At 39.3% G+C, this 25,545-nt stretch overlaps 1 protein-coding gene and 1 long non-coding RNA gene across 2 annotated transcripts; one reads left to right on the top strand and one right to left on the bottom strand.

Annotated features, from left to right (window-relative positions):
- Nucleotides 1-4,318: 4,318 nt before the first annotated feature.
- ID4 (inhibitor of DNA binding 4) lies at nt 4,319-10,017 on the bottom strand. The gene is made up of 4 exons (XM_026669987.2): nt 9,942-10,017; nt 9,152-9,804; nt 7,145-7,203; nt 4,319-5,827 (listed from the first exon to the last, which is right to left on the bottom strand). The coding sequence occupies exons 2-3, from the start codon at nt 9,599-9,601 to the stop codon at nt 7,159-7,161; spliced, it is 495 nt and encodes a 164-aa protein (XP_026525772.2). The 5' UTR covers nt 9,602-9,804; nt 9,942-10,017; the 3' UTR covers nt 4,319-5,827; nt 7,145-7,158.
- On the top strand, nt 8,814-24,776 carry LOC148131428 (uncharacterized). Its single transcript, XR_015748824.1, has 3 exons — nt 8,814-8,919; nt 22,560-22,770; nt 24,267-24,776. It is a non-coding gene; the product is annotated as an uncharacterized LOC148131428 (long non-coding RNA).
- Nucleotides 24,777-25,545: the final 769 nt, after the last annotated feature.

Genomic DNA, 25,545 nt, shown 5'->3' with positions numbered 1-25,545 from the left:
ATTTCTAATGAGGAACACTAAGGAAATTGCAGTTCTTAAATATATGTATGCTACTGCCATAGAAACTTGTTGGGACTCGGGAAGCAGAATTTTTGGTATCTTTTCTATCGTTCCTTATTTGAATAAATTACTTCTCCAATCTACCTCTTATGGTACCTTTGTTATTATTCTGTTGCTCCGCATCCAGCTATGAAATCTCTTATTGTGTTGCTGTGCAGGTATCTTACACTTTTTGGTAACTATTACAAAGGTTCAAATTGAAATGAAAGTCTTATAAATACCAGAAGACATTTGACTCTACTACCATATACTACATGTATATAACTCCAAAGCCAAAGGAATCGTATTTTATTTTTTTCCTAGAATTGTGGGGCATTGGACAACATTCCGTATTGAACAGCACTGAATTGTGGTGAAGACAGAATTGGGGGGGATGTACTTTACTACAGCAGAAGTGGTGGCTTCCATAATTTATCCCAAAAGTCAGTCTTTTCCCATAATGCAGAACTATTAGACAACTTCTCTGGATGAGAATATTTTATACAAGAATAATGCAAATTCTGACATTTATACTTTTTATAAATTTAACACTTCTTTCAAAATGAAACATAGAATGTCAGTCCGCATGAAGAGTAATCGAAGGATGCATTGGGAAACAAGATTTCTACTTTCCTGCAATAGAATAAGGCAGAAAAAAACTTCTTAAACTGAGAAATCATAAACTGAGAGTAAAGAATCCAATCTGTATGGAATCCCAATTCACAGTAAATGTGATGTTGTAGCAAATCCAGCCAAGTGGCAAATAACATTCTCCTACACAAACACAAATACACTCACACAAAAAACATGGCTACTCTTTTCACTCACTGATTTAGAAACATTTTCACATGAAGTTGAAGAAAGTCTAACCTTTTTATTGGCTAACAATCAGTCAAGATACAGGAATTGCATTAATGAAATCTTTGCTGCAAATGATGAAATAAGCTTAGACTTAGATTTATATACGGATTGACAGTGTTCTCTAAGCAGTTTACAGAGTCAGTATATTTACATATATTAATTTTTATATTGATATTATTTTTAATATTGAGAGGAGAATGCATTTTCCATGTTAGGAAAACAGCTTATGACAAGAAAGCATTTTGTCTTTGGATGTGTGTCAGAACTGAACAAATGACAACCTACAGTACACATAAATATGTGTGCCTTTAAATGTATGTTCAAGAAGTATAGGAGTTTTGTTCCTAAACTATCAGAAAATAGATATAACCTATATCTTTTGCATATACATTACAGGCCCAGAAGAGTATTGCAACTCACATTAGTGTTTAGGTTTATGTGGATTTCTTTTCCATTCATATAATAAATACTATTTAATATAAAATGCATACTTTTTATAATTCTACAGTACATTATCTTGAGAAGAACACTTAATTTTCTATGGATGGATGGTGTTCTATATTCCTGGATATAATTGGGGTTGTATCCTATCATTTTTCAACTGTACTGCAGTGAAATGTATTACCTGCACTGTAAATCTGTGTCAAAATAATTTCTGACAACTACATTTAAACAGCATTTCCTATAATTTAAATTGAGCATGCCTACATATGTTTATGGATTGCAGAACCCCATTATTCTAACATATTTTCCTTACTCGTGCCATAAGAAACAGTGAACAAAAACAACACTGAGATATGATCACGCTTAGCTACCAGTCTCCTATATTATACTAAAAAAAAGGGAAGGAAAAGCATGTAATAATGAAATTCTGAGTCAACATTCCTTTGCAATCCATCAACTAATTACCAAGCCATGGCTGCAATCCTTTGCACACATTCCTTGAAGAGTAAATCCCACTGTAAGCAGAATTACTTCAGAGTATGAAAACACATACTTATACTTTCGTGTGATTTTCTATAAAATTCAGTGACATTTTTGCCCACTCAATCCAAACCAAAACATATCAATGTAAGTCTTGGCAGCACACAAGTCAATCAACAGTTGAAGAGATCAGCATGAATGGAGTCTCAGATAAATCTAAAAGTATCTGATTAAAAATTGTAGTAAAGTCAATATCTATTGATTCTCGTTAGCGATTCAATGAAACCACAAGGGATTAAGATTCCTTACTTTTAGTTGCAATTGTTAACAATTGCAAAGGCAAAAACAGAATGTCCTGCATTTATTTATATGCCTTGTTGTATATGTAAAATAGTGCAAACCAATGTCCAAATTTCCTGTAGAGTGATTAGATAGAAGAACTGGTATTGGGGCAAGAGCTATTGCGTAATAGTTCTGTACTCCACTGAGAAAAACTGTGGTTGGGATTAGGTATGCCTGGTTTCCTAAAGTGCATGTTTCCTCATCCACAAGATGCTAATGGATATAAATGTCATTCAGGAACGTTTGCTTCCTTTCACTCAAATCATTTTTTTTGATGGACATGTGTTAGTTTTTTTTAAGTGTAATTGCATGTCAGCTTTAATATCAAATTCTCCAAATCACAATAAACTGTTGATGCAAAGATAAGTATGAACTATAGTCAATGTAAGTTTCCCTTACATCTCGTGCAATAATCTAATTTTATTATCCTATAAATGCATTATTATGACTTAGTTGTTATTGCCACCCGCACCGCCTGCAGTTGTTTAGTAGTTTATAGAACTGGTTTCAAAACTCTTTTAAAAAGTGGGAAATGAACTTTACAAACATAATTTTGGCTCATTTCTTAAATGGGTGTAGATAATTCCTGCAAAGTGTTGGTAACATCTATTCTTGTCAATTGTGTTGTCAACCTTACTTGAGATCATCATTTGAAACTGGCTTTTCTACCACATTTCAGATGCCTGTGCTCATTTTGCTCCTTCTTCTCTGTACAACGTGAACTCCAATTTGGCATGCCGAACTACAAATGCTTTAGAAGTGTAACCCCTTCACAAAGATCCACTTGCTTCAGTGTCACTATGCTGGGGATGGTAAGCATTGAACTGAGCAGTCAGGCGCACAGGAGGTAGATTTTAATCCATGACAGTACTAGGTCATAGGCAGTAGCCCTTCAGAAGGAGTCCTTCTAATTGAAGTTAATGAGAGTGGAAAAAGGTTTGAGGTTTCGATGAAACAAGGTCATTCCAAAGAGGCACATGAAATGTGGCTTATTTATTTTTTTAAGTTGCACTTAATCAGTGAATCAATGGAAAAGAAGCAACTGAAATACATCCATGCGCATTCTTAAAACCCATCCTTCATTTAATTATGCTGCACTTATACAATCTATAACCCATGGTTTTCCAGATTTAAACGAATTTGAACTGGTGTGCATTAAAAACCATGTACAGAGAGAGCCACAACAATGAATTAAAAAAAGAAATTAAATCTGACCTGACATTATTCTATACACTAGATTTAATTTTCCTTTTACCCCTCATGTATAAACCAAGTTAAATTAATGCCTGAATTTATGTGCTGTGGAAAAATCACCTCAAGTAAGAACTCTTTAAGTGCTATGTTTTAACTTTCATGCAACTCAAGATAGGAGCTATCTTCAAGCCAAAAGTGTATTTATCTGTGTCAAATATTTTTCTTTGGCAGTTAAAATCAAAATGAATGTGAATGAACGGAAAGGTAGCTTTTATAAAAGTGTTGCTGGTTTGAATTATTCAATTTCAAGCTAAGCTACATTTCTTCAGATTAGGGGGCTTACCAATAACTTTACACGAATAAACCCCCTTCTTTTTAACAGTTTTACATTTAATTTTAATTATTTTGAATGTACAATGTTTGATGTGTTTGTCCTTCCCAACAAAACAAGCTACGGTTTTGATTAGCTTAATCTTAATATCAAGCATTTTGAATAGAACATTGATCCTGCTGACATTTTACCACACTTATCAATATCTTATTTACTTCCAAGTATCCATTACCTCATATTTATTTTAGTAAAAAGAGGATCCCCAGGCCAACTTACTTTGACACTTGTCATCATCTGCAACAAATCCTCCCACTTTTTTTTAGAAAATCAAGCAGACCATGCTTCATACACAGTTGGATAACTCTTGACAAAGGACCCAATTAAATTCTACTTAATTCACCCACTCTGTGAAAATCCCTCCATGTTGGTATTTGGAAGACTCTTGATCATATGATATATGTAACTTTGTCAGAACCTGGGTAGAAAATAGATTTATCAGTCTTTCCCAATTCTGATTAGTAGCAAATCCACTTTTTGCCATAAAAATACCTATCATGGATAAGCAAAGGGAAACAGATATAGTCATGGAAATGGCAAAGAAAGAAAGAAGCAGATCACAGCATCAGCCACAATCAATCTAGTTTAATGTTTATATGTAGAAGTTACACATAACAGACACTAAACAGGAATTTCAGATGTTAACAGAGCTGCAATAAAATTAATGCTGCTATATATTAAAAAAATAATCTTAATACAGTCATCTGGTTGTGATTTTTTTGGTCTACATAAGTTCTTTGAAATTGATTTATACCAGTAATTAAAACTGATTTTTTTTTCCCTATTACCCATCCTACTCTCCACGTTTCTAGTCTTTGGATGAAAGAAACAGCAACTTTACAATTGTTGACAGCACGTGCCCTTTTGGTCAGAAGCAGAAAACTTTTCAAAACTCTCTCTCCAAGTAAAATGCCACAGGGCTTAAAATGATGGGGTAACATCACCCCGCTTGGTATTAAAAAATGTCTGTGACAACAAAAGGTTAAATAAATGCTGAGTATACCTCAGCACCATATCCAGACTGAAAAAAAAAAGCCAAGCTGTCTTGGGTAAAAAGAACCCATTCTTAAATATTGATAACTTCTCCTCGTACACTGTCATATCAACCTCAGTGCCAAACAGACAAAATGCAAGTTTCAAAACTGTATGATACAAACACCTCTTAATTGGATTGAAGAAAAGCACATCTGTATGGTTTCAGAACACATTTTATTTGTGGTTAGACAGCTCATGCATTCATGCAGGACCAAGCTACCTACACCTATAGATTCAGAGTCTACAGGGGACGGAGTGGGGGGAGGGGGGGATTGGGGGCAACATCCAATATATTGTCTTTGTCAGCAGTTCTGCACTTGAGCCAGAAATATTGTTTTCCTAAAGAAACGTTCTCACATATTTTTTAAAAAAACATACACATCTTGATAATATTTACAAAAAATATTTAATTAAAAATATTTCATAATTACAGTCGGTCTATTAAAGCATAAACTTTTCTCACTTACACTTATAGAAGCTCTCTCTATATACATAGTATGAAATGTCACTCATTTTAATCTATACAATATGTAACATTCCTGCAGGGAGAAGAAAATCCCCAAGGAAACAATAAAACCATCTATTTTAAACAATAGATGCCGAAACAAAAGTTATCTACAACGCCTCCGGTAGATTAGTAAAGCTTCAGATTTTAACTGCTCGACGCATTAAAATTATATTTCTAAACTCCAGTTTTTGCCCTTGATCTTCAATCCAACAGAAAACCACACAATACTGAAGATTTAAATCCCCCTCCCTCCTAGACATGTACACAATTCACATCTGATCTAAAAAAAAAAAGTTTTTAAGAGTCATGTGAAAAATGCTATGAACTACAAAGTTGTGATTCCCCCCCCCCACACCCTCTTTCTCTCACTCTAAAGGAAGTATGGAAAGAATTCTGGAGTAGTTGAGGTTTCTTTTTTCTTTAGCCCAGTGGCTGATTTTTTTTGTTTTGTTTTGTTTTCCATCTCTCTTGTTTTCCCCTTCCCTCCTCTAATGTGTCTTTCTGCTTCTGTGGCTCAGGATCTGCTTGCTGCACACCTGTGGAAGAGGAATGAATAGAGGAGGGGGTGTGAACCAATCTGCTCCAGACTGACTGGCGCCACCAACAAAACAGAAGACATGCTTGATCAACAACCCAAAACAAACCAGGTCAAACAACAAGGGCAGCTCCCAGGCTCGGCCAAGCAGAGGAATACACAGCTGCAAGTCCCAGCGAGAAGAAGCTTGCCGGGGAGTAGAAGAGAGGGAAGGAGTTATAGAGAAAAGGCCCCTCTCCAAGTCACTCCTCCATTTCTGTTTGCACAGATGAAGAAGCACACGGGGCGACAGAAACCCCTGGTGCGTATTTTACTTGGAAATTAAGTTGTATGGAGTTAAATAGGATTTGCATCCAAGACCCGGAAGGGGGGGGACAGTCGATGTGCCAAAGCAAAATACACAGGAGACATCCAACAGCCACCGATAAAGGAGAATATTTGCAGCTCAGGGGGTTGAAGTGAGAGAGATCTTTGGTGCTCTGAGCTTGGGTGGTTTTCTTGCAGATGTTTTGTTACCTAGTTTGGGTAATGCAAGAAAATCGCCAAGCTCAGAGACCGTCAAGGAGCCCTCACTCAAAAGCATTTCCATAATGTATTATTCATGGCTTTTGCAGAAAAGAAAGGAAGGGAATTCCTAAGCTTTCTCAGTCAAAAGACCTTGCAGTTAAGACCAAAGGCAGTTTTCTTTTTCTAAGCATGTAAAAAGCAGTTTCTTTTTCTTATGTTCTTATGGTTTCTTTTTCTTATGTTTTGTCCATTGTATATGCTTAGAACATACCTACTCCAAGTCTGGACTAATTAACACGCGCTACCTTCTTTAATACACAGCCTTTTAGAATAAATGTACACTATGTAGAACAAATGCAGGCCGACCCTACCTACCCTAAAATATGTGTCTAGAATTAAAAAGAAAAGATAAGGGAAGAAGCTCGTCTCCTGCTCTGACTATATAAAACTATAATAACTTTTAACTCAACCAAAGGATTATGTTGTTAAAACCTAAGTACCCAAGTTGAACTAGTTGGTGGACTGGAATCCCATGCCCTAGTTTGAAACAGGGTATTTTATTGCGCTGCTGCTTTGAGGTTCTTATAAACATGTCTAAGACTGGTGTGTGCCTCGCCGCTAAGTGAGAAGAACTGAAACCTAATCCTTCTTATATTTGCACACGGGCACGTCCCACAAATTTCAGGGCACCTTGCTTCCAGGTGAGTGTGTCTAAGGGCTGCTGCCTTTGATTAAACTATAAAGTCACTACTCGGGAGTGATAAATGCTCTCAGCCCCTCCACCGTGCCATGTCTTAAAAGACATACTCACCTTGGAAGTGCAGTTCAGCGGCACAAAATACTATCTCCTTGCTTATTAACAGCACCCGCCTGCACAAGAACAAAACAAGAGTTGAACATTACAGCAAATGCAAATACCAAGTTTAATCATAAACAGCCCTCTTTCCCCGGCAGGCTGGTTGCGAAGACAATTTCACACAGAGGCGGAGGGGGCTGGAAGAATTTGTCAGCCTCAGAGGGCTGTAGTTTCCCCACACCCAGGCCAGCAATTAGGGTCAGACTAAAAGCTGCCAAGGATGACAACCTTTTGCTTGATAGACCCCTACAGGAATAGCCAACTGCAACTGAGGGCTTATGTATTTTTTTCCCAGTGCAACACAACCAAGCAAAAAGAACCCTTCCTTGCATAACTCGTTGGTTTGCAAGACTGGAATCTTAATCTCTGGCACATGACTTCTTTTTTTCTGGAAGCATATTTTTGATGTCTGGGAATAAATGGATTATGAAGGTGGTGTTCCAAAACTTATCTCCCTACTTTCGGCCCTTTACTAAACATTTATTTATTGGTGCATGCTCCTATTCTTTCCAACAGTCCTTCTACTTCTAAGCACATTGACTCCAATCCTGCAAATCACAAATGCCATAACTAGCACATGCTGATGGGATGAGTACAGTATATCTCCGTTTGCTTCCAGGGCTATATTCAGTCAAGAGGGTAGGTGTTGATATGAACTGTACTACAACTAAGTAAAGGAAAAGAGTATTTGTGTGGCTAGTTAGATCAGGAAAACTCTAAAAGAAGTGACACCCATCAGAATCAAGCAGAAAGTTGCCTCCATAGAGGGCTTACATATTTGATTCCATACATATAAATAAATTGTGCTCTATGCACACACGCCAAAGCTATATTATTGAATGTTATCTATAATTCCTAAATGACAATGACTGGCAATACCTAGTGTGGGAATGCATGCAATTCAATAAGCATGTGCAATTGCATCTTATTTGTTGTTAAGAGCTGGCAGGCATACATACACACACACACCCCTCTACTCACACCCCCACTCCGCCATCCATTCTGCTATGCAATTTAAAGGCAATACCAATATACCGGCTTGCAATTCACAGCCTAATTAACCCATATTTTCCTCTAACAAGACTTTCCGTCCTCGGAGAAGAAAAAGGACCGGCATTTGCTTTGGCTAAAGCCGGTAGGTATTTCAAACCAAGCAGAGATGGCTCCCGTCCCACCAACTTTTGCACACCATAGGGGCACGCATAAGTGCACCATCATGCCTCCCCGTCCCTGTCCTATTGTCGCCATTTAATCGTACCTATTTTCTGTATTCTTAGTCATGTTTACACTTATACCTATTGTTTTGTCAGGGACTGACCAATCAATCAATCAATCAAATAAATAAATAACATAAATAAAATAAAATAAATAATTAAATAAATAAACCTCGCAAATCTGGCGAGGTGCGATCCGTTCAGATTTGGAAGCTGGACCGGGAGGAGGATCCAGGTTCAAAGCCCTGGGAAATAGGGACCTCTCTCCTTGGGAGGTCCTGGGAGAAACAGGCGAGATAGATAGACAGACAGATAGACAGAGAGAGAAACGCAATGAATTCCAAGAGACGGATATCAAAATAAGGTTAAGGCAAGGCGAAGAGAGAGAGAGAGAGAGAGAGAGGCGTGACGGGGCAGGGAGCCAGCTGTTAGGAACACCCCCCTCCTCTTTCCCGGGCTTGTGGATCGCGCGTGGGAATCGTCCTTAGGATGGAGTGAAGGCTAAGATCGCGGCAGGTTGGTGGGGCTGTTTTGTTTGTTTGTGTGTGTGTGTGTGTGTGTGTGTTTTGCCCCGGTGGGCGCAGAGCTGGGAGAGCAACTAAGAAGCGGGGCTGGCCCGCTGCTTCTCGGGGTGGGGTGGGGTGGGGGGGGGAGGCGTCCGCGAGGAAAGAGCCCCCACGTCCCAACCTCTCTTCCCCCTTCCCTTCCCTGCCGAGGGCTGCGCTCAGCGGCGCCGGGCATCTCTTACCGGGTCGGCGTTGAGCGTTGTGAGCGGGGTCCGGGAGTCCCCCGGGTAACTTGCCGGGTGCAACGGGGGCGGGGGCGGCGGGGGCGGCGACGGCCGGAGCAAAGCCGGGTGGGTCTCCAAGGCCAGCTGCAGATCCAGGATGTAGTCGATCACATGCTGCAGGATCTCCACTTTGCTGACCCGCTTGTTGGGCGGAATGGTGGGCACCAGCTTCCGAAGGCGGCTGTAACAGTCATTCATGTCGCACTGAAGGCACAGAGAGGAGGCGGCGGCGGCGGGGGGCTCCTCCTCGCCCAGCGCGGGGCTCCCCTTGTAGCAGCCGTGCTCGGCCAGGCAGCGCAGAGCCAGCTCGCCGCCGCCGCCGCCACCGCCGCCTCCTCCGTCGCCGCAACAGCAGCCGCTCGTCGGGGCTTTCCTGCTGGGGTGTCGGACGGGACTCACCGCTTTCATGATGCAAAAGAGAGACGCAAAAGAGCCGGCCAACAAGAGCCGCCCCGCCAAAAAAAAAAAAAGAGAGACAGAGAGAGAGAAAAAACCACCCTCTCCCGCCCGCAGGATGACAAGACAAGAGGCGATGCAGCGATGCTCTTTCTTTTTTCTTTTTGCTGGACAAACCGAGGGGGATGAAGAGCGTGGCTCGGACCGCTGGCAATCTTCGGATTTTGCAAAGAGAGAGAGAGAGAGAAAGAGAGAGAGGGAGCAGAAAATTAAAAAGCGTGGAGGTGGGATGGAAATTAAAATAAAAATATTAAAAAACAAAAAAACAAAAATCCAGCCGCCCCCTACCTACCCGATCAATTTGTCTGTCTGCTCAGTTTCCCTTCCCCAGCTCTCACTTAGCTCCCAAACCGCCTCTGCCTCTGCCCGCTTGGCTCTGCCGGGCTCGATCTATATATAGAGAGAGCACGGGGTACAGGTTGGGCGGGGCGCGCACGCTGCCCGAGTCCAAAGGGAGGGAGAGAGAAGGAGAAACAAGCGAGCGGGTGAGACGCGCGCAGGGCAAGAAGGGAGGGAGAATGTTGGACATTAAAAAAAAACAAAAAAAAAACCGAGGCACGAGAGAGAAAAAAAAACGGCGTTGCGCTTTAGCCAATCGGAAGCGGCGAAGTTTTCTCCCTGGAACGTCGCGTTAGCCAATGACGACGGTCTCTCCGTTCTGTCAAACGCTTCTCATGTACTAGGTTCTCGGAGGAAAAGGGGAGGTCTGTCGAACCCGAGGGAGGAGAGCGGGACGGAGGGAGTGGGGGGGAAGGTGAGGAAAGAAGAAGTTCCTTGCGAGGGAAGTGCGGGAATGCGAATGGAATTCAAGCCGGGCTGGCTTGCCTGGCTTTTGGGGATCCCCGGCGGCTCGGGGAGCCCTTGAAAATACCTCTTGACACCCGGCGCTCAATCCGAAGAGAAAGCAATGGCCGAGGCGATCACTTCTCTCTCTCTCTCTCTCCCTCTTTTTCCCCTCCCTCTCTTTTTGTTCTCCACATTTATTCTTCAGACTGCCTAATTATCGCTTCCACCCAGGTCCCCAAGGAGACGTGCATTTTCAGGCTTCATTCCACGGGTCTTTTAAAAATATTTTTCAAACACCCCCCCCCCCTCCTCCGCGGCTATATTATTGACACACAGAATATTTTCCTTCGAAACAATCGCTTCTAAACTCCGGAAAGTTGGTGAGAATTTGCGGGGGGAGGAGGCAGGAGGGAGTTTTTTTTTAAAAAAAATTGTTGTTGTTGTGCTTTAGAGAATTGATGGCCTTGGTACATTGAATTAAAACGCATCAACGATTAAAAATTCATGACCATGCGGGGTGTTTAAAATTCCTCAGTGCCATATAATATTAATCCATTTGATGTAAAATTTATACCTGTAACTTAATTTGCCTCATTAGTTTCCCGATCACATATTGGCTCCATGTGCCATTATTAAACGTGATGCTGGGAATGCCTGACTTTTCTCTGCTTTGAATCGGTATGGTTAAAATGATTATGGAAATATTGTAGTGTGGACCGCTGTCTCTTAATGTAATAATGCCTTTTGGTGCAACTTGCTTTGAAGCCGCATCTTGTGAGATTCTAGATGCAAACCACTGAACTGTTGACTAATGAGCAAAAACTTCACTGTAATAAATAAAATGCTGCCCTGTTTTTAGCCATCTGAGAATTTTATACCCATGGAATCATGGAATTCTGCATGATTACTGAAATACATAAATAAAATGCCTTAGAGCTTCTTGTATAGTCTACTGATGTTGAACTCAGAAAAGCCACTCATCAGAATGGGCTCCAGTTTAAAAAGCCCACGTGGTCCGATTTATCAGATGCTATGCAAAGAATTTAGTTTGTTTTAATGGAAATCATATATGCCCTTTTCACTCTATTTCTTGATTCTGCAACGCTCAGAACTCTCCAATTCTGAAATAGGATGCTACCACTAAATGGAAAATATGAGTGGGAACATGGGTAAGCCACATACATGAACCCAGTATCAAAAATGTACAGTTAGCTTGTCTTGAAAAGGACATGTTGGAATCCACATTTGATAAAGAGATGTAGTAAAATCAGCATGCAAAACTATGATAGAAGAGACAAAGAAATCAGCTAAAGCAAAATACTTTTAGAATTTTAGTCACCGGATTCCAACTTATATAGGAACTGGTTATTCTTATCCAAAATGTCCTGTGATTAATGAAGTATACTTCAGTAGAACATGTCTAAAGACAGCAGCATTAGTATTCAAAGAGCAAATGAATTTATCAGTGAACTTAGATACAGAAGTGGATATGATTCAATACTTCTTGTGTTTTAAAATGACTTCTTTGGAATAGTAGCTTTTAATACATTCTTTGCAGTTATAACTTTCCCACTGAATCTTGATTGTATGAAGGATATTCCATGCTAAATAAATATGATTGCTGGATTGAATAGATGGACCACTTCTCACTATTCCCATCCTAGTTAGAATATGTATGAAACTAGATCTATTGCTGAGCTTAATTGTTTTGATTATATGGAATAGGTTCTTAGAGCTAATCTGTTTCCATCTCAGGATATTGATCAGAAATCCTTGTATGGATCCTTCTTCCTTGATGCCAATCTGGACTGAACAGATATGCCCATATTTTGAGGCATCTTAATGTTCAGCCGTTCTTGAAATTGTGCAACAAACATGCAGGAACAAAATCTTTGAGCATTCATGAACTCTAATGTTTCTAAATGGTTTGGCCTAGGAAATTTATTTTCCTCATATTCAATGCATAGTACAGTAGAAAAAATTGTATTCGTATACTTAATTTGAAATGCTTTGAGTGTATATACAGTATTTGTTGATTAACCACACTACTTTCATATTGAATTAAAAATAAAGTACCCAACTTCCAATACTCAATTTATATTGTAAGTCAAACATACTTTCATTAGCAGGATATACACAGGATATATTTGCTAGAGAAATTCTGGTATAGAAATCTATACTATTACTTCTTCAACTTGTGACAAGTTGCTATTTATCTGTTGCATCTTCTTTTTGTTCATTCTTCTTAATTTAAGTGTAAGGCATTGTTCAAAACATAGGTACTACAAAGACAATATTGTAGATGCAGTGAGCAAGCAAGCAAGCAAAGATGTAAAAAAAAAAGTTTAATCCATTCTTTGTTCATTCTCTTTTCAATTTTGTGTAAATCCCCAGTGGGTTTTAGGTGTGTTGGGCTTTAAAATGAAGCAAGCATTTCAAGATGCCAAATTGTGTTCTAGTTTTCAGAGTTTATGCTTGCATTAACAGTCTGGTTCACATATATTAATTATGTTAGGTCTTGGCTTAATGTGCAGAGCCAGGCAATTAAGATTTAATCATCAAACCATGATTAAACAAACAACGGCACACTATAATATGTAAAAAAGGTATGTGAACATGGTATACCTACAATTAAAATACTTACAGATAATTCTCCTTTAGCAACTGCCTCATTGAAGAACTGTTTGCAGTTACAATGGTGATGAAAAATAATTTTGTGTCCAATGCCTCCATTTATGACCTTCACAGTAACGGTAAAACAAAGGAAAGCTGAATCATAAGCACAGCTGTGGTTTCACTTACTGACTGCTTCACTAAAAACAATTGAGCTGCCGGTCCCAATTGTGGCCACTAAACGAGGACCACCTACCGTATCTATAATTTCTGCTATTTCCAATCTCCATAATGGAGCATGTATGTTTATGCAGTATCTGGGCCTAAAGAGGAGGGTGTTTTTTCCCCAGTGTATGCATGTATGGGGCGTCCTTCTCCATTGACTAAGCATGCTTAGCATACATAAAGATTGACTAGGTGGGGTGCGAAGCACACTTCAATAGAATCTCATGAAGGAAGCACTGAAGAGGAGAAAACATTTCATACTGTACAGTTATCCAGTGACAAGCAGGTATGCAGGATGTCAGTATTATTCACATTCTGTTTTATCTGTGATCCCATTCTCTTGCTTTCAGAGCCATCTATGTACAATAGTATTGTGAAAGTCACCCTTCTTTTTTTAAAAAAAACTGATAGATGCTTCAGCCTTGTCTTTTAAATCATTTTTATTCAAAGGGACAATGTTTCAATGTTAAATAAATATATAGGTTATTATAGGCAAAAAAATAAAAGCCTATCTAGCAAAGTTGCTAAGGGATAAAAATTTCAGGGATTTTACATCTCTGTATACCTAAAGTAATTTCTGGGCCAGGGTGCATCTATTTTTCAGGTACAACTTACCTTTTCCATGTGTCTTGCTAGGCTAAACTGCTCTGTTGTGTTTCCTGGAGGAAGGATAAGATAAATACAGCCCATGTTTATGTTTAGCACTGTGTAAATAAATATCAAGCAATCTGTGCAGACGATAACTAACACGTTTACCATCTGCATTAGCACCAAGCATTCTGCCTAGGAGAGCCTATAAGGAGAATCCATAATTTTTTTAAATTTTCTGAGAACGTTGAAGAGACGCGACTAATTTAAAAAAAATATACACACTGTAAGTATCAATAGACGAGGGTATCCGCAGCTTAGGGTTGAATTGGGAATCCTTGGCGTTCTCTGGGCCTGAATGTTTGCTTGCAGACGTTTCATCACCCAAATAGATAACAACATCAGTGTCATTGAGAGTGGATTTTGATCCTTGTTTATATACAGTAGTTGCCCTGCCAGTTTTGGGGTGTGGTTTTCAGCCTGGTAGCTTATTGATTAGGGCAGGAGCCTCTAAACTTAGGCATTTTAAGACTTGTGGACTTCAACTCCCAGAATTCCCCAGCCAGCGTTGCTGGCTGGGGAATCCTGGGAGTTGAAGTCCACAAGTCTTAAAGTGGCCACGTTTGAAGACTGCTGGATTAGGGTATTGATTTCGGCTTGATTCTTTGTCTGGTGTCAATCCTGCTTATCTGGCTGCTGGAAAAGACATGTTTGGTCTTTTGTTTCCTTCTTAGCTTTTCTATTATCTTTTTGAAAGGCATGTGAGTATGCTTTATGTCTATTTGTCCACTGATGGCTGATTTGTCTGAATGTCAAGCTTCCAGAATTCCCTAATGGTTTTTTGTTTTTTGTTTAATTTGGCTTGGTCTAACAATTTCTCACACTGTACTGTTCCCACACTCCCATGTGTTCAACTCTTTCCCTGTGTTGTGGGATTGGCTAAAGCAGTTTTTGGGGTGTCTTTTGACTGCTAGTTGGTCTTCATGGATGCCCTCTGCCAGTCTTCAGCCTGTCTGTCCTACACAGTGGCTGGGTAAGTCCTATGTAAGTCCTCGACGTACGATCACAATTGAACCCAACATTTCTGTTGTTAAGTGAGACATTTGTGGAGTGACTTTTGCCCCATTTTACGACCTTCTTTGCCACAGTTGCTAAGTGAATCATTGCAGTTGATAAGTAAGTAACACGGTTGTTAAGTGAATCTGGCTTTTCCATGGATTTTGCTCGTCAGAAGATTGCAAAGGGGGATTGGATGACCTTGGGACACAGCAAAGGTCATAAGTACAAGTCCGTTGCCAAGCGTCTGAATTTTGATCACGGGGATGCTATGAAGGTTGTAAGTGTGAAAAATGGTCACAAGTTACTTTTTTCAATGCTGTTGTAACTTTCAATGGTCTCTAAATGAACTATTGTAAGTCAAGGACTACCTGTATCAACATCTAGCTTAAACAAATAAGCCATCTGTTCTGATGCACTGAAAATGTTTAAATTCTATTTTAAAAAAACAGACTTCAAGTGCCTGTTTAATTTGTGTTCGGCTATGTTTCAGTCTGTTTATAAGAGAACTTTCCCGGCTGAAAAAGTGTATGCCAGTTTTTGAGTTGGATTATCTTTATCACATGCTTGCTGATGCTTTTGACTGTTAGATGCAGAAGCTATTTCAGCTATTCCAACTCATTTAATAATCTTTGATCAGCACTGATCTGGAATAAGTTTGTTTGAAACTGGGTTCTAAACGTGATTATTAATAGCAATTACTCACTTGTTTGCTGCCTTTTCAAATCGGGAAGTCAAAATCTTCCTAAACGGAGAATATTCTAAATGGCTGTGCCCATGTGATTACCAGGATTTGAGTGCAAACTGAATTAATATTTATTATATTTAATTCTGGCAGTCAAGTAGATCCTCCTTGAATATTACTATTTGAAATAATGGTTGTTATTTTTTTTAGTTCCACTCTTAGCTAGAAGATTTAAGCGTAATTAACCATTTCATTTTTCATGCCTTTTGTGGTTAATTAATTCTTTTTATGAGATTTCTATCCTACCCCAATGAAAAGGTTCTTGGCAGCATACCCCAACTCTCGCTTCAAAAATAGATCCAAAATTTTGGATAAAGATCCTGTCAGAGACAGTGCAGCTGGCACACCTATGACTAACCTTAATACACCAGTATTCACATTCTGTCACCTCTGAAGCAGAAGTCTTGATTACAGGTATGGCATCTCTGCTCATTAACATCTCCAAGTGTTAACACTCTAACACTTGGAGATGAGCAAGATCTTATTGTAAATGGACATGGCTTTTACAATAAGCAACTTGAGAGCAAAATCACGGGGTGGTTATTAGGACACAGAAGTGGGATGGCTAAAATAGAAGTGGAGATCCTCACCCACGTTTCAGTCCCCCTTCACCTGGAATTCCTTTATTGTAATATCCCATGACCTATCACAACTGGGATCAGTTTAGCCTTCCCATTACAGTAGTACAACTCCACACACAGGAGGCCACCAAGTAAAATCCACACAGCTATCTATATATTTATCCAATCATCTCCCTTTTGGAGGCATCAGTCCCAAAGTGCTACTCATGTTGGCCCACCCATCTCTCAATTCCTTTTACCATCTCTAGTGCACTAAACCTTCACAAGATCATCCACAACCACTCGTCCTCATTGAATAGGAGGATGCAATCTTATATAGAATAGGATAGGATGGGATGGGATGGGATACAACAGAACAACAGAATTGAATTGAATTCTTTATGTCCAAGTGTGATTGGACATACAAGGAATTTGTCTTTGGTGCATATGCTCTCAGTGTACATAAAAAGAAAAAAATACATTAATCAAGAATCATAAGAGGATCATAAGACTCTGACAACAACACTTAGTGATAGTCATAGGATACTAAATAAGCAATCAAATCATATTAGGAAACAAATAAACAATATAGCTGTAGAGATACAAGGCAAGCAACAAGGTTATAGTCATAAGTGGGAGGAGATAGGTAATAGGAAGGATGAGAAGAAGAATAGTAGTACAGTAAATAGTTTGACAGTGTTGTGGGAATTAGTTGTTTTGCAGAGCAATGGCATTCGCGGAAAAACTGTCCTTGTGTCCAGTTATTCTGGTGTGCCCTATAGTGTCATTTTGAGGGTAGGAGTTGAAACAGTTTATGTCCAGGATGTGAGGGTCTGTAGATATTTTCACAGCCCTCTTTTTGACTCATGCAGTACACAGGTGAAGATTCCCTCTGGATCCCATTCAGATCTAGAAAACCTCCCAATCCAAGTGTAATTAGCACTTTCTTGAGAGACAGATCCCTCCTAGGGCTACAATTACCTGATTGTATACAGATGCCAGTGCCACTGTAGGAGCTGGCTTAAGGAGGTGGCCCAAGATGATTCCTCGGGTAACCTTGACCCATGCCATAACATAGCCTTTATAGGTAATAACCAGCACCTTGAATTGGATCTGGAGGCAACCAGGCAACCGGTGCAGCTCACAAAAGACTGCCTTCTGTGCCAGAAAGAAGAGTGCGGCATCTTCAAGAGGTCTCTCCTGCAAGTCTTAACAACCAAACAAGTTTGTAAAAAGAGATGTATCCCCCTGGATGTTCAACAGTTTAATGGTCCATGTCAATACTTTCAATTCTGCCCTAGGCAACTGGCCCCAGGGAGGATCCTTCAGTTCTGCTATCATATGATCCCTGAAGTTTACTTGGATAGTAGTCTAGCTATTGTGTTTCACAACTTCCAGGTATTTGTCAAGGACATTCTTACATGTGTTACAATAATTAAGATAGAAATCAATCAGGGAATGGATAACTATTAACCATACCCAAGAAAGAATGCAGCTGTCACATCAGAAGTAATTATGTAAAGATGCTTCTTGCTACCCAGCTGCCACCTGCAATCCCAACAGTAACTGTGTGGAGCACTCTGCGGTCTCCACAGTTGCTCCTTCTATAGGTAGTACAACAATTCCCAAGTCCATTTTCTATTTACTAACAGCATCGTCCTCCTGTCTTCATTTCAGCCATTAGGCAATGTTCCACAGTTCTTGTTCTGATTACTATCTTTGAAACACGTTTGTAATGATTTGGGGAACTCTGGGAACGTCATAGAACCTTTCCCCACAAATGATCCTCCCCATCCTTCTTGCTATAGGAGGACAGGATAATAATACAATCTCCTGATCTCCTAAGAGTCTTATCTGAGTAAACAATGTCCCCAAGGGTGGGTGGAGAAAACGTTTAAGAGTGTGGATCGCATATATATGTCCTACCTTCTCTTCTATGACACAGGTGCCTCCTCATGGCAAGGATGTATTATTAGCAGCTCCGTGAAGATCCCTCCCCCTTAAAAAAAATGGGGGAAAGTGCTATGGCACTCACACCATAGTGCTATGGTTGCTTATTGAGGAAAGGCAGTCTTGGCAGAACATAAACCAGTGGAAATAAAACTATTTAAATGGTCAGCCTTTGGAGAACAGAGAATTAGTGGCACCAAACAGGAATAAAACTGGTGTTGCTGGGCTATTAAGGTGTTACAAATTGCAAGTGAACCTCAGCCCTGGGACTGTCTTGGCCTTTTCTTTCAAGCCCTTCGCATGGGCATGACAGGTGGTAATTTAGCAGATAAGGAAAGTGGATTGGGGAAAACAATGGAGAGGCTTCTGACTCTCTTCTCTTCTGTCCTTAGCTAGAAGGCTAAGGGAGGGAGGTCTCGGGAGTAGTTGCTGTTGACTGAAGTCTTAACAGAGCTCACTCCCATTCATACAGGCCAGAAAGGAAATAAAAGAGGGAAAGGTGGGCACATCACTCCCTTCATTTTTTGTTTCAAAATGAGATACCTTGATTTTAACTACAGACTGATATGCTGATATATTTTAAAAAAATCATTCCTTTCCTTACTGAATTTGGATCAGAATCAGTTAAATGAGTGACTTGTTATTTGGGGAGCAGAGTTACTCAGCTAAACAGATGCCCTCTTAAATGTTTTGAGTGGGACTTTTGCACTCATAATCTCCAGCTAGGAGAGCTGAAGAGTGAACATTGGAGGGGCTGAAATATAAAAATATTTGGAGGGAACAAGTTTGGGCTTGCTAGTTTGGAGAGGGCCAATAATCCCCAAATTGGTGTAGGAAATTAAATAGGATTAGTGGTTTGGCAGTATCAATTTTTGGAGATTGGCTGGGCTTTTTATGGCTTTATTTATGTCCATATAAAAGTCCAAATTAATAGTACCTTTGCACTGCATCTTAGTTTTGATAGTGTATCGAATCACCTAAGTGGAGATACAAACAAATTTACTGTTTTACAATATGAGCCAATAAGATCTCTTAAATACAAGCAACTCCCCAGGATCAGCAATAGTTAGGATGACCTACTCAAATGTATTATTTGAGGTGACCTGGTGGTCTTCTAAGATTGGCTGAGCTGTAGCATCCAAAATGTGTCTCAGTGGAGGATGTTAAAGTTCTCCATCTCTATGTGACTAATTTATTTATTAATTTTATATACCGCCCATCTCAGTATCGAGTGACTAATAAGAAGAGTGGCTAATAAGAAGAGCACAGATTTATAAGTTCCCCAGCCATGTTGGGGGCCTTCAAGGAAATCTTTCTTTTCTAGACTGTTCAGGAGCCAAGAAATTATGCAAAACTAACTCACATGAATAAGTCCCCACAGATTTATCAAAGCCCACGAGATTTGCCAGCCTTGTGGGAATGCCAAAAGAGAGCTTGAGATCGATTTCATCTTTCTAAGGACCATGATTTAGATGCCTTCTTGACAGAGAATAGCCACCCAGAGATGTTCCTTTTTATATTTAATTTATAGAAAAAGAAGTCATCTCTCTTTGCCTTCCTCTAATTTGCAGGCTCACCATCTCCCATGATTCCCCAAACTGTGAAAATACAGTCCCTAAGACTCCATCTCCCATTAGCCTCCCCCTCTCCCCTCAAGCCATTTACTTCAGCTGGAGCTTCAGGTTGCTACAACATCGGCCTGAAGCTGAAACTTAACCTGATACTATAGAAACACAGCACACAATGGGTAGGCTCTTGAGACATCATTTATTTCCAATTGTTATTGATGGCCTTTCATACTTTGCTCGTGGGTCTACTTTACCTTGTCACTTATGAGCTATGAGGTTATCAATAACTCATGGAAATAAATGTCTTATTGATAGCTTGTTATATATCCAATGCTTTGTCTTCCTTTCTCGAACTCGCACACACGTATATAAAAATATACTCCGTCATATATAATGCAAACCAGAGGAGAGAAGGAATAAAAGCATTTGATGTCACCAATCCTCTTATCTTTGAACATCGAGGCTTTTAAAGACTCAAAGGGTTCCTCCCCCTTCTATTCTTCCAAAGGCATTTCACAAAGATATGTGCCTAATTTATTTATTAAGGTAAGCCTGAAGAACAAGGTAAAATTACCAGGCCGGCCTATCCATGCTTTTCTATACACACAAGGGTATTCATAATTAATGGACTGGCCTATAGTGTTGTGTCTAGAATAAACTTAAGGTCAGATCTCTGGGAGACCAATCATGCCATTATGCCTGACGGGAAATGAATACATGCAGGAACTCAAAAGTGCTGAGCTGAAAGAGAATGGTACTGAATGTACAAGAGGCATTTCAAACGATTCATTCCTAAGTGAAAGTGCTTTCCCCTTAGTTTCCCTCCTTGCCTTGATCTAACTAAAACTGTTGTGAGGGCAGGTTAATGATTGACCTTTCCAGGGACTACATACCAAGCTTTGTTCCCAAGCAGTCAGGAGCTTGGGGAGGCTTGAAATCTTTGACAGACAGAATAGGATTAAACTGCTGTAAGAAGTCCACTGCAGGTGATGGATCAATGGGAAAAGAGGAAAGAGGCTCTCGGGATATTTCCAGGATATTTCCACGGGCTGGCTATCACGTGACATCTCGGCTGGTCTAGTAAGATAAAGGGTGGAGGTGGGGGAGATAAAACCAGTTATTGTCCTTCAGTGGATGCGTAAACAGCTTACAGTACCTTGTGAAAATTTTAAATAAAGTAAGGCAAAGCAAAAAAAAGGACATTCTGAATTAAGAAACAACCACATATTTTATATATATAAGGTCCAGGTAGTTCAAAATTACTTAATTTGTTGCCCTTTAAATCTTGAAAATCATAAAGAAGAATGGATAGATTTCTGTTTAAGATCCCCCCCCCCATAAATAGAAAGTATAGTACAGTACAGCGTTTAAAGCTGTTTTAAAACATCTTAAAATGAGAAATGATCCCTTAATTTATCAAATTAATCCTTATAGTCAAGGTTTAAGAGAAATCAATAGAGCCCTTACTACAAATGAACACACAGATTTGAACCCATTACCAAACCCAATAAAATCCTTATGGATCATTTTCACCCATGCCGCAAGCTCTGAAATAGTTACTCTAATGGTTGTGAACTTGATACAGTTCCGGTTAAAATGTAATTAAACAATGGATTTCTTCATTGATTCCCTGCTGATTGATTTACCCCTGGCTCCAATGGAGATTTCAGTCCTTAGAATGACCTTTCCTGCTTAAACCAGTTAATTAAATAATAAATGCTGCAGAACTTTAATGAATGTAATTATACTTTGAGTCTATTTATAGAGAGATCAAGCTTTTTATTAAAGAGACATTTTCTTCTTCCTTAAAAATATAATTCTTAAGATAGCGAGTCTATTTGCTAAATGTATGCTTTGTGATATAGGTGTATGTGTGTGTGTGAGAGAGGGGGGGAGAGTTTAAATCATTTTACTATTTTTGGGAAATTAGAATAATTGCATATCCATTCTATGCTTAATTTTTAACCAAGAACAACCTTTTTAAAAATTCCATGATTTTTCCTTTTTTTATTTTTTATGGCAGAACTTGACTTTATACTTATCAACTGTTACGCAGTTGTGAAAAGCAAGTTTTTTTAAAAAAATGTTTAGTTTAAATTATTTGAACATTAGAAGGATTCTGTGAAAAAGGGTATCTCCTAGAGTAAAATATTCTATGAATTTTTCTTAAAATGAATCTCAAAAGCTCAGCAACAAAACATCAAAGAAGGTATCTCATTTGTTACCTAATAAATAAATTTATTATGCACTATTCACAAAGTGCTTTCTAATGTTTAGCTTAGTCGGCTCTTAGGTAGGCAAACTTGTGCCATGGTCAACTTGTTAAATCTCTTAAGAGCCTTTTCAGATGTTGAGGAAAAGAAAACCTCACAATCTAGCAAATTAAGCACTTCTAAATTCCACTGATTTTCATAGAAGAATTAAGGACATGGTTAAGTTTCATCAATGAGAATTAACAGTGCCTGATTTGCCTGGATGGTATCCAATGCAATTTAGTTAGAGTACTTTAATAACCCCAAACAGTGGCAACCTTAGTTGCAATCCATAAAACACACCCCTTTTCAAGTAACGAATGGGGGAAGTCCTCTGGCTGGGAGAGAGGGAGGTTACTATTTAAAAATAATTGGGACTTCAGCACTCCAATTGTAGGATCGAAAAAATGCTTAGCCTGCAAAGGGAAAACAAATCAGCACTAAATCTGAAAAATAAATGGTTTCACAATGTGGTTTTGTACAGTTGCAGGGGGGAAGGAATTCCTTAGTAGTGGATCGCTGCCTACTCGGTTGTTTTCTAAAAGGTGTTATATTGTCCATTACCAGCAAAGTCACAACTTGGAAATTGGCCAGTTGGCACTGCATTACTTTGTATTGTCACCCAAATGACAACTGGATAGAAAAGGGCAAGAAGAAAAACATTATTTGGATGCCAAAATATTGCCATTGGAATATACAAATCCGCTTGTTCTGCACTGACATGAGACATCGGATGGTTTTGGCTGACAGCAAACTCCACCAATTGGCATTCGAACAGGTAAAATCTAGCACAGGCATTCAATCCCTCATTCATTTATGCAGACATGTCATCGCACTAATTTCAAATGGAATTTTTTCTACCGAGGAAAGATTGCTAATATTGGACAAGTAAAAACTTATGTGAATAAGATCCATGTGCAGAGATTGCTATATATAATTAACCCGCAACCAGTTATGGAAACTTGGATTGCCTGCCTGAATAAGGAGACAGTTGTTCCTTGTGTAACAAGAGTCATGATGGGCACTATGGCAGTATTTCCCTTAAAGGGGCAAAACAAAAAACAAAAAAACAAACCCAATTCCAATCTCCCCAGCAAATCCATGCTAGAGCTGTTTTCCCCCTTTAGGATTAGAGAAAATGGCATGAAAAATATGCCAGCTATTGACGTGTGTGGAGCTTTTAATCAGGCAAGATGTTTCAACAAACGGCAAATGGGAAGAAAGAGCAATATAAAAAGATTACCATAATTGGCATAAACCTGCCTTTCAAACTTAGTCTCAAAATAGAATCAGTAGATTGAAGATTCTTCGAGGCAACCAGCCTGTCTCCCAATCCTGTTTAAAATACACTTCGGATCAAAACAGTTTGAAATCCTTTGAGACTGATCTGGACTTATCCTACTAAAAGGTGTTTCTACTTGGATATTCACATATTATAAATGCAGCCACATTTAATATATAGAGTCCAGACCTTTTAGAAAACCATCAGCCATCATCAGTTGCCCTATGGACAAACCTGTGAGCATAGAGAGTTGTTAACTAAGCAAGACTCTTTTCTTCCAAGTTGGCCGATAATTGACTATGTCATCCCATCTCCTCGGAATTCATCAGGACCACAATTAAAATTATAGCTTTTCCCTCTTAATAAACAAAAGGAGCAAATAAACAGCTACTGAGATGTATTTCTTTGCTATGTGTTTCTGTGCATGCACTTGTGTACATTTGTCTCTGTTTTTGAGGCAACACGTCTAAGCCAGTTTGAAAGGAAGCTATGGGAGGGAAGCTAGGTTTTAAATCAATTAATTAACAACCCTCAAAGCCCTCCCACTCACCATGACAGCAAACCTCTGTTGCTTTCCTGACTTCTGATGCTGGCAGACTTCCAATTCTGCATTTGGATACCTTCTCCAAGGCACTCCAGCAAGTTCTGCAATTTGGATTCCAAGAAATGGAGGGGGGAGGGACTCTTCAAGCAGTGGGACTTGCTCTTTCTGAAACAGTTTGGGCTTCTTTGAAGTGACATTGCCCCAGCCACAAATGCTACCCTGCTGTTTAAATTGCTCACAAATGCAATATTCACAATATTATACAATCCACAGGACTGTGTGAGTCTGGGTGTATAGGTATGGTTTCATTATTATACTGTCCCGAGTGAAGGCCTTTGCATGGACTTTTATAATAAAAACTACATCACTATTTCTCTTTATATTATATTCAGCTATTGTGGGGGGATTTTAGTGATTTTACAATTCTGTTCTTTTTTGCTCTCTTTAGAATACACGTTAACAGCCATGGCTTTTACAACAGAAATGAATTTCTAGCTCCCACTTGTGCGATGCAATATATAGGTTACCCTTCAGAAGAAGTAGAGTGGTAGAATATATTGCTTGAAATACTTTGTTATGCACTTGACATATTTAATATATAATGGTTCGCCTAACTTATATGAGACCTGTCAGTTACATAGACTATTTCATCAACCTGATGCATTCTGGTGTTGGGCTCCTCACCTCAAGACCTCTAATTAATATAAAATAGCCAGAGGGAAAGAAAACCAAGGACTAGAATGTGCACACAGTTCCAAGTATGAAGATGGAAATAATAGTCACAGCCCAATGAAGAACCTTCTCCAGGGTCAGTATGGAGCACCTAGTCTTCACGGCTGAACACTAAAAGGATCCTGTAAGGTTGAAGATTGCAGAGAGAAGCAATGGATACCCCAAAGTTCTATAAGTCTGCATTTTTTAAATGAAAAAGTTACTGGCAGAAATGTGTGTTGTGATAAATATTTTGGATCTTGATCTCTTCCATTGTGATTTTTTAATTTTTTTTAAAAAAAGGAATTGCTTAAAGTATGATTGTGGGAAAGACTGATGGCTGAGTCAGAATCCAGTTTGCTAGGAAGCTTGTCTGATATTTCAGTTGCAAAGTTACAAAGAACTTGAGCTTAGAGGAAGCCTCAGAATGTTAGCGCCCTTTGTTCTTTTATTATGCTTCATCACTTTTACTTATTGTTATTAACAAGGATTTAAGAGTTAAGAGAATACCCCTCCCACTTAATACTGAGAAGAGATTTTAAGAAAGGGAGAGTGACATGATTCACCAATTTAAAAAAAAAAAGTCAAAGGTAGACATGCCTTGCATCAAAATTCTTCAGATTGCACCGAGGGCTGAGGAACAGATGTTGGCACGAATTGGCATCTCAATGTGCAGAAAACAGCACATGGTTTTATCTTAGGAGCTGGGATTAGGAGCACCTTATGGGTTCCATCTTGGGCAGCAACAATTTTGAGTCTGCAGTGGAATTTCTCTTTCAACATGATGACAATGTGATTTTGCACAAAGAGAAATTACATTCATGCATATGAATTTAACTCTAATTACTTACTTTCCTTCCATAGTTGAGAAGGATTTCCCAATTGCCAGGGCAGGAGTAGACAGCAGTAGATGGGCTGGAGGTACAGGGGCATAGAGGAGGTACTCCCCTTCACAAGCAGAAATGTTTTCCCTGGCAAACCTACTGCTAGGTGTAACCCACATGGATTAGAGCAGA

The sequence above is a fragment of the Notechis scutatus genome, chromosome 3 (assembly GCF_049901735.1).
Source record: "Notechis scutatus isolate UNSWTSFEM ecotype Mainland chromosome 3, rNotScu1.2, whole genome shotgun sequence".
Taxonomy (NCBI): domain Eukaryota; kingdom Metazoa; phylum Chordata; class Lepidosauria; order Squamata; family Elapidae; genus Notechis; species Notechis scutatus.
Note: the sequence above shows the minus strand (reverse complement) of the source record. Positions and strands in the feature narration are given on the sequence as shown.